We start from the raw sequence: 10,019 nt of genomic DNA on the forward strand, positions 1-10,019 counted from the left end.
AAGCAATATCGATCGCCGGGCGGTCACATCTTGCCACGCGCTCGAATTTGGCGGTAGGCCGGCCTAAGACAACGATTTTTAATAATTAATTACTTGTTAACTATTACGAAAATTGCAAAATGGTACAGGACTTTTTCGTTCATCTCGATCCGTTCTACCTTCTCAAAAATTTTGTCGGATATGGAAAGACTCACCCTGTATATTGCAGTAGAACCTGAGACAATAAAAGAGGTCGAATTGCAAGTACAAAATTTACTCCTACTTAAAAACCGATAGTGTCAGAAATTTCTACTTTTGCCAATTTAGCATTAAAGTAGGTCCTTCCAAGTAGAAGCTAAACTTTTAGAATTAAAGATTCAAGGGAGGAGTAAAAAAATAGAATGTCATGAAAGTAGGTTATTGCTGGTCTATGTAGGTGTATAGATCAGCTAAGTAGGTGTAAATTATCCTTAAAAGTGTCATAATAGTGCTAAAATTTCGACTCGGGATATGACGTTATCTCTCATTTGTCATAATTTTCAGTCACTCCGCTTGGGAAGAGTCGAGGAATCAATTCCTGCTCGCGTTTCGCATGTCGCGTTTCGTATGCATCCGTTTCCAATTCACCGCAGGAGTTTGCGTCATCGAGACGCCTCCGTGAAGAAATATGCACGTGGCACAAACCGCTTCGATTCGGAGAGTGCACGTGTTTCAGAGTGGTTTGCCAAGCAAAAGTAAATGCGCCTCCCGCGGTGATCGGATGGCAAAAAGTTCTGAAGGAAATGGAGACTAAGGAAATATTTCTCTTCTTACAGCAAGAAAGATTTTATAGCCGTTGAATACAAGCGGTGTCAATTTGTGCATCTAATTTGGAATCTTAAAAGTAAAAAGGAGAACTAAACAAGCGTACGGATATAATAGATGTGTATTTCTCCTCTTGCTCCATATATTTCTTTAGGTTTCTGTACAAATGGTATTCGATGAAAAATAAGGATAGCGGAAAGATTGATATTTTCTGCCCCGAATCTCTCCGGCGTGCAAGTTTGCCTTCGCAAAATGATGGAAAAGGCAGTTTTTCATTCCGATTCGCTCCGGTTCGATCTTCCGACTTCGTGTCCAGCCAGTCCTCCTTCTGTCTCCGAAGACGCGCGTTTCCGCCGCCTGGAATTCTCTCACGCGGGGCAACGCGCGTCCGTGCGGAATTCGTCTTTTGGCTAGGCGCCGTGTGTCGTAACCCGGTTAAGATTATTCCGTGGTGCCGCGTTTTACCGCGAATTCGCGAAATGTATCACGCGGCCTTCATCGAACGCTTTGTGCGGACGGTCGCACAGAGACGACGGTTTCTCAGCCGCCCCGCTTTGTCACGGTGCCCCGTCCTCTATAGCGCTTATTACGCGCATCAGAAGGAAGTCGCGTACGCTTTGTAATAAATCAACAGCGTTCTAAGAATAAACGTAACACTTTACCGTTCCACCTTTATGTAATACTTAAGAGAAAAAGATATTATCCTGACCCGTTACGCATATAATCGGGGCTCGCTAACGAGAGGCTCCTATTATGACAGGCAGACGGTAAATATTTTGCTCGGCCCGCGCGTCGCGAGACAATGGGATCGGGATCTGGATCGTTGGACAAATACTTATAGACAAAGCGAGATAAATTCGAGTCGGGATTTTTAAAGCCTGCCCTCTCGCCCCCCAGCAGGGAGGGATCTTTCGCAGCCGCAGCACCTCGGCGTCGAACATCGGCGCGTCACGCAGCCGCAAGCTCGAGCACCATTGCTGCTACTACGGGAGCGGGTCGAGATGCTGCATGGAGAGCGAGATGCAGGAGCTCAAGAGATTCGGCAGCGAGCCCGACCTGCGGTACTCGCCGATGGCGCGGGAGGCGGCGCGCTGCAACGGGAAGCAGCAGCAGCAGCAGCAGCATCAGCACGCGATGGAGCACCGGCATTGCGGAAGCGGGCATTATCCCGAGCGAGAGTGCAGAGAACGAGAGAGCCGGTACAGAGGCAAGAAGAAGTACAAGGCACCGGCGCCGCCGTCCAACGGCGTCGTTGACGGATCGTCCCCGGATTCTTACAGGTAGGAATGCTACGAATACATCGAGTGTCCCGTTAAGAGCACTTTCAGGGACGAGGTGGATACGAATAAATACATAGGCCTAAGTGGTAAAAATTCATGAATTAATATATGTAGAATACAATTGGGGCCTCGTGACACAAAAAGATTTCTACTCTATTTAATTTATAGGACGGTAATCCTAAAAGTTTCACTTTAATTAATAATATCTCTAGTTCTTTTTGAAGAGTCGTACCTTTTTGCCGGCAATATGATATTGAAAATAATTTGCAAGTGTCAATCTCTGTCTAGCTGGTCTTTATTATATTAAAAAAATTAATATTAATAGAGAGCTTCTCGCCTATATTGATGTCAATCTAAAGCAACCGTGTTTCGATGTAGGAACCTTGGTCCTAGATATACCGAGTCCGGTCAAGATCGAGCGGGTGGTTGCCGCGGCGAGGAGGAGGTTCAACCGCCGCCGAGGCGGTCGCGTCTGTTCAAAACGCGAGCGGAGACGAAGAGAGCGCAGGTGAACTGGCTCTCTTCCTCCTCGTCGTCGCAGACTCACGTTGTCGCGGAACGCTGCGAGAACGGTGGCAGCGGGCTAGAGAACGAGCGACGGTGGCGGGGTGAGGACGGCCGCGCCGCCAACAAGGAGAACAGGCTCGTCTGGCGCGATCAGAGCAACCATCTCCATCAGGATCGCTGGTGCCGGGATGAGCACAGGCGTTCGCGGATCTTCGACGGCAAGAACACGCTGCAGAGAAGCATGAGCAGTCCGGAGTTCCAAGCGGAGTTGATGCAAGTGGCCAGGAAGGTGCGCAACAAGCTCAACTGCGGCGGCAGATCCTCCGTAGAGTCGGCGAACTTGGAGCGCAACAGCGATGTTGATCGTTGCACGAAAGAGTCGAAGATCGAGGAGGCGAAAAGGCCGGAGAAAAGATCAGCGAGGAACGAGGAGAGCAGCCCCGAAGAGCGCGTGGTCGAGGAGAGGCGGCTAACCGATCGTTGTAGTCGACCCGAAAATAAGCACAGCTCGTATAACGAGCGCAAAGGAAATGCGTCCCGTGATTCCGGAAGGACCAAGGATTACTTGGAGGAGAGGCAAGCGGAGGCTGTGTCGGGCGGGAAGAGACGACTCGTCGAGAAATCGGCGATGTTGAACGAATCCTCGGCGATACACGCGAAAGAACCTCTTCGGAAAGGTCCGAAGGATCGCCAAGACGCCGTGGGGCAGTCCTCGGGAGAGAGGGTCTCGTTGGAGAAACAACGACGGGACCTTCTTGAGGATTATCAACGAGCGAAGAGTGTCGCGAAGAGCCGGAAGTATGAAAACGCGGCGGACTCGGGGAGAACCAGATCGGAGAGTCCGGTGAGGCCTTACATCAGGGTCACAGATCCTCGCGGGCAGGGTTCCGGGAGGGAAAGCACGCCCGAGCGAACGAGCGAGGCCAAAGAGAGAGAGAAGGAGAGAGATGCCGATCGTAGATGGCGGAAGAGCGACGTTAGGAATACTGATGGCGCGCCGGACGAGAAGAGATGGTCCTGCGAACCTGTTCCCGCGACGGCGGAGAAGAAAGATGCAAAATCCAAAGAGAAGCTCGCGAGGAAACCAGAAGCCAAGGAAGTCGTTCGCGAGAAAAATTGGCACGTGTAAGTTGCTCTCGCATCTCAGATCGATTTATCTCTCGCTCGCGAGAGTCGCGGATGCGCGCGCGTGCTCGGAGTGATAATTATTTCCCTTATCAACGTCTCGTGCGTGCCCACGGATGCGTATAGACGCACAGTTAGCTTTCCGGTGAACGACGAATAAACGATGATTAGTCAGTACATTCGTTCCGCAATCGTCCGCGCAGAGTTTGACTCTCGATCATTTCTCTAGATTGCCGTTGCCGGAGAAATCCGCACCGAAGACCTTCTACTTCGGCATGGACGAAGCGTTATCGAATGAGTCGCGGAATTGCGTGGACCAGCACATGGAGCAAATCCAATCCAGGTTGCAGGCCAGAGAGATCAATGGTACGATCGAATGCCACGACTACACAGATGATGTGAGTAGCTCGTTTCTTTTTTCTTTATTTATAACGGTCTGTCAATAAAAGTATAAGATTGTCGTTTGGTGTAATTTTTTATTCTTTCAAAAAAGAAGAGTTTGAATACATTTTTTTTATCGAATGATTGTTATTTTCAGGGGAAAAGCGGAACCGAGGATATCTCATTAAAGTTGCGACCCACGTTACCTAAGAAACAGCTGGAAATCCCGCGGTTTTCACCTTCGGCGGCGTGGAGATTACTGTCAGCGTTAGAAGCACCTGGGCCAACCATGAGCACGGCGAGCGAGGAAATTCCGGTAAGCGCGTTACAAAATTGAAAATATTCCAGTAAAACAATTAGTACAACTCAGCAAGTGGAGAGATGTAAAATCTTTATAACACGTCCGAGTAAACTGTTACGTTGTTTGGCGTCAGGTGATGTTCGAGGAGCGTATCGAACGTCTGTCGAGGCCGCCTCCGCCGCTAATCGCACTCGGTCCGCGAAGTTCGCACGACAAGTCTGGCGATTCCGGCATATCCGGGGACGCCGGCGCGGTCAACGACGACTCGTTGGACATCAGCACCAATACCAACAACAACCGATTGAAGACACCGGCGACGAGACCGACGTGGACGCCGCAACAGGATCTAGGCGAGGAGTCGAGCAGTGACGCTGGGGTGGATTCGCCGCCGCCGATGCCAACCCCGGTGAAATTCCCGCCCAGGGCGCACGTGTTCTCGTTGTCGTTGCCGCGCGACGACAATCGCATGTACTTGTACAATCCGGATCTGAAGAATAAGGAGGGCTCGACCTTCAATTCATTGCAGAAGCTGAAGCGGTCGGTGTCGGGCGCCCTCGGACTCGGACCGCTGGACTTGGAGAGGAAACGCACTCGCGATGTACTCGACGATAACTGGCTGCTGTCGACAAGCGCCCCGACGTCGCTGCAGCATACGCAGATCACGGACGCGACGCGATCCTCGCCACCTGGTTGGAAGCCCAGCTTCGACGACGAAGACGATGACGACGAGGTTTTGGTAGAAGATCTGGAGGATCGTGGTGACTTTCCCGTGATTATGAAGCCGCCTTCGTTCTCGTATTTGGCCTCCGGCGGTCATGTAATGTATTTGCCTGAATCGAATGACTCTCAGTATCAACCGCAGAGTTTGGGCTACAGGAGCAACATGGCGGGGGAAAGTGAGAAGAATTCCGGTAACAGCTCCGGATCAAAGTACCGTAAGAACGGTGTGGACGAGTTCAGGAAACCGAGCAAAGATGTAGAAAAGACGAACAAGCATCCCAAAGAATCTGCCATTCTGAAAGAAAAGCCTTTCGCGAACGACGGAAAAGTGAATAACAGATTTTCAAAATCGTGTGAGAACATTTCCGAGATGAAGCAACGAAGTAGTTCACCCGTCGGTGGCCAGCAGAATTTGCAGGACGATAAGGACATTGCGCCGGAAGTCAAGGCACCGTTAAAGAGCAACTCGAAAGGCCGTAGATTCACGTTCCAGAGCACTGTGCGGCAGATTGAGAGGCGTAGGTTGGCGGAGAAGCTATCGCGAGAGGCGGAAGCCAAGGAAAGACAGAGGAAGGGCGAGTTGGAGGCGATGCGTAAAGTAGAGGAGGAGTTCCAACGAAAACGGGCCAGAGAGAAGGCGAATATCAGGCAGCAACTTCGCTTGTACAGCATGGATGAAAACCTGAGGTAAAGCTCTTGAAATTATACTTGAAATGAAAGCTTAAAACTTTTGAATATGTTGAATCTTTTTATTAAATTCTGTATTTAATTATAAGATAAAATGTTTCAGACTAAAATATTTATTATACAAGTTAACAACTAAATATGAAAGAGTATAGATTTTGAAGGGAATATAATTTGTTAAATTTTTTAAAAATAGATTTTAATTATCTCTAAAAGTTGTACCTCTCAAAATTGCTATTCATTGTTAATAATTTGTTTCATTTACAGTAGCTTACCCACTGCATGGGATAGCTCGCAGTTATCCCGCGCGGATCCGGATGGCGCGCCGTCGTCATCCGCGTCGTCACCCACGTCAGTCCCACCGGCGAAAATGACGACCATACGAAAGAGCAGCGTCAGCAGCGATGAGTATTTGCGTAAAAGAGCGTCCAGCGTGGATTCTAGGCAGCAGCAACAGCAGCAACAACAGCAACCGAGGGAGTACAAAGATTATCGGCCAAAGTATTACGACTGGGCGCCCACCGAGTCGTCGTCGCATCTGGAATTTAAGCAGACCACGGTGCATCCTAAGGTGGTGTGCGACATTCCCAAGAGCTCGCCCGTCTTCGTGGACGCGCACGCGAGTGTCATTAAAACCGCGAATCTTAGCTCCACTCCCAGATCCGACAACTACAGGTAAGCGTGAGAACAAATCGATTTCAAATCATACGACATATCTCCTTAATAAATCCTGTATGGCTTGTAAAATTACAATTTTAATTCCATAATATGTATTTATATATTTCTTGAAATGTGCAAACATTTCTCGCAACGATCTAAGATATTTCTCCTAAAATGGGTTAACGACGAAAATAATAAATGGGGAAATTATGTTACTTAAAACTGGCTTTCAAAAGAACTCGGATAATTATGTATAGGTAGAATGATTTATTCTTTATATTTATCACGCGATGGCCGTTGAAAAGAAAGTGAGAAGTGAACGCGGTGTTTCCATACGTAGGCTACGCAAAAGGATTAAAGAAGGGTAAAGGTCTCCTCCGCCGTGCAATACACATGTACAAAGTGTCTGTCATTCCGAAGAGTCTTTGAATTCACTTTCACTCACGTGCTCGCGGCTATGTTAGGCTCGCGCACAACAGTCCTCGATTGCGAGACGAAACCGCTAATGGCGAATAATCTTCTAACGCGTTACCCAACAGGAAAGATTTTGCTCATGGGGCCGTGGCGGCGAGATCCTCCTTAGCCAGCAGCGACAGTGAGCTATCGCAACCGAACACGAGACCGCATTCCAGGCAAGCCGTCAGCAAGAGCAAGCCCATACGGTCTAGGTACGTTCGATACAATCTGGTCCCCCTTGACTTCCGCTTGAGATAACGATTCCCCGCCCCTGAGAATGTTTCCCGAAATAATAGCGATGTCAATGGACGCAAAGTGCCTGAACGGGAGGTCTTCGTAGATTCGAACGACATATTTCTGATACGTTTCGTGTGCCCAAGCGAGCGCGAACACTAATGAAATTCAAAGACAATATAATTTTATTTCCACTTTATTAAATAAAAGTCGAACACGTGTGTGTGTGTGTGTGATGGTGAATAATTTTCCTTACGATTATTTCTAGAATTTTTCTACCTTAACAGTGAAAGGAATTAAAATTATTTTGTTCATTTTATAGATTTGCATTAAGGGCTTTTTGTTTTCTTGAAAATCCAGAGATATGTCTGCTGCACACACGTACAATCCTTTAGATTTGTTTTTGTGCTCGTTCCAGTATGCGTAGAACTTATAATTCACTCGATGAGAAAATCGATGTGACAGCTTGTCTTGCACTCCCGTTACAAGTTAATGAATACGAGCATTAATGTTTGTGCTAGACATACATGTAGCAGTAATTAAATCTACTAATCGCACCCGTAGGTAAGAACTCGCGCGTGTCGTGCGACTACTAATTTTTGGCTTTCTGATTTTTTATCATGCGCAGGTTTTAAGGTGGGCGTAAAGTAAGTAGTCTTAACACCTCTAGTCATCTAACAACGCTTCATTAAACCAAGCCAAGCAAATACGGTCGCGCTTCTAACTACGTATTGGGCGAGGATGGCGCATAGGTGGCAAGCATCGTGCGAGAAACGGGTAAACCAACGCATCTCACAATTCGTCGAGCGCGTTACGTACGTCTGGGAGAAAGATCGTCGCTCCGCGACGCGTTGCGTCTTGGTTTATCTTCCGACGCGTTGAACGCCGGCCAACGTTCTCCGAGTCTTGCGCGCTGTCTGTATAAGGACTATGCTAATATTTTACTAGATCCTCAGCTCGCCTAGAATAGATGTTTGCCTTGGCGTTCAGCGCGTTGACAAATACAGCAGAGGCGTCACGTGTGCTCGGCCGATCGCAAAATATTGATCATCTACGAACGAAAGTGGTTTCCCTTCAAAAATGAAGGCTGGCTGCACTAAAGTCCCATTTCTATTACAAAAACTGGTATACCTTTATTTTTATATCGATAACGTTTATAAATTTATATTCGCGTACAAGTATGAAAGATCGACAATTTTAAACACAGAAATATGTATATTTTTAGATGTTGTGTAAGTTATTACTTTTTAAAAAATTACTTTGTCGTTTAATGCTATCTGGACTTTCCGTTGCAACGCGATGGTGAAACGTTTGTGTCGCGTGTCGTGGCGTTCTCTGCTGATGCCAAAGTAGGAAGAACGGGGGAGGAGGTGTGAAACGGAGCGAAAAGAGTAAGAAACGATTAATCAGGTCGGCTAGCCCAACACGCAGCGAGGAGGCCGTCAGCACGGAGGAGGAGACCCCGGTGGAGCCGGTCAAACAGGAGCGAAGCCCCGTGAACGGCTTCGTATTGAACGGAGTGCAGCCTTTCGTGAGGGAGAAGAGCTATCGACCCATCTCTTTCAATCCCCAACCGCCCCCGCCTGTTCCGAGTTAGAAGCCGTATACTGCGGATCTTAAAAGAGTACTCTGTAGCCCTTAACGAAATTGCGCAAAGAGATTCCGATATCACGTTACTCACATATTTTCTGACGTACGCGAAATGTCGAGTCTGGCGGGCACGTTTCGCGCGGGCTCCCGAGAGATATCTATCTGAACCAAAATGATGACGATTTCGCGTACGCCAGCCCGCTAAGAGTACGCTCGCGCAGCGCGCTATTAACGCTGAAAATGTTATCTATCTTTCCTTGATGCGTAATGAGCAACAAGGATAGAAGAACGCTTTCAACGCTAAATAGAGCTAATAGTGAGCTGCCTGAGCGCATCCCAAGTGTTTTATATATAAGCCGGAGGGTTTTTTTTTTAAATGAACCCACACAGCACAGAAAGATTGCAGAAATGTTACATTGCAAGATTGCAACATTGCAGCAACGTTGCGCAACATTGCTGCAACGTTGAAATGTCCGCCCTCAGAGAGATTGCAGTGCAACATTATAGCAATGTTGCAGTGCAATATTTTTGAAATAATTTGTCGTTGTTGTACATAAGCAGAGAATTTACTAATTACATATGCATCCAGGCCTTTTCAATACACAGCAAGCTATTGCGAAGCAACCTAAGGAGATTATGTCGCTTCGCAATAGATGGAGATTGCGAGCAACGCCGCACTGATCAAGTACTTAATAATTCGTGCATTATTGGTATCAACGAAAATAACATTATCAAATTCTCGTAATTAGAAAAATTTTTTAAATAGAAAATATAGTATTTTCATTATTTTTGAAACATTGCTGCAATATTGCTATCGAAAGTTTGCAATTTTATATCCCTGCAATATTTCTGCAAGATTGCAACGTTTCTGCAATGTAACTGCAACCATCTGTGCTGTACGGGAAACTTTACCGAACGGAGATTTTATACAGCGAGCGCGTTTACAAAGAAGTAGTGTTTTTTTATATACGATTTAGAGAGTGTTCTCCGAGAGAACTTTGTACTCTGCGAGCGTACCTAACGATCGCCGTGACGACGGTCGTTCTTCGCGCGGCGCATTTTATGTACGCGAAACTAATGTCAAATAATACCTTTATACGATGTGTAACAAGTAACACGATCTAACTCCTAACCACATGTGTTCCGTACGACTCTCGGTGTACGTCCATCTACTATTTATGTTCGCCGTAAGTATATAATATAATTAACAAAACAGAAGCGGAATCAAAGATCACATAAGCTTATCGCGCGCGACGCGCCGTTTTATAGCCCAGTTAAGTAGAAGCGCCGTCGCCGGG

The 10,019-nt window shown here is 47.2% G+C and overlaps 1 protein-coding gene across 4 annotated transcripts in view; it reads left to right on the plus strand.

The window, feature by feature from the left end:
• LOC105564486 overlaps positions 1–9,149 on the plus strand; it is an 81,202-nt gene extending 72,053 nt beyond the window's left edge. Inside the window, exons 3-10 of one of the 4 annotated variants that reach the window (XM_012016883.1) lie at positions 1,681–2,063; positions 2,442–3,695; positions 3,925–4,093; positions 4,234–4,392; positions 4,511–5,784; positions 6,049–6,456; positions 6,981–7,109; positions 7,760–8,626. In XM_012016883.1, the coding sequence (XP_011872273.1) occupies positions 1,681–2,063; positions 2,442–3,695; positions 3,925–4,093; positions 4,234–4,392; positions 4,511–5,784; positions 6,049–6,456; positions 6,981–7,109; positions 7,760–7,766 (3,783 nt within the window). In that variant the 3' untranslated portion in view covers positions 7,767–8,626. Of the gene's footprint in view, positions 1–1,680; positions 2,064–2,441; positions 3,696–3,924; positions 4,094–4,233; positions 4,393–4,510; positions 5,785–6,048; positions 6,457–6,980; positions 7,110–7,759 lie in introns of all 4 variants that reach the window. The other 3 variants (XM_012016882.1, XM_012016880.1, XM_012016881.1) reach the window with 3 other exon arrangements.
• Positions 9,150–10,019: the final 870 nt, after the last annotated feature.

This window comes from Vollenhovia emeryi, unplaced genomic scaffold (genome assembly GCF_000949405.1).
Source record: "Vollenhovia emeryi isolate VEMERY1.0 unplaced genomic scaffold, V.emery_V1.0 DF939164.1, whole genome shotgun sequence".
Classification (NCBI taxonomy): domain Eukaryota; kingdom Metazoa; phylum Arthropoda; class Insecta; order Hymenoptera; family Formicidae; genus Vollenhovia; species Vollenhovia emeryi.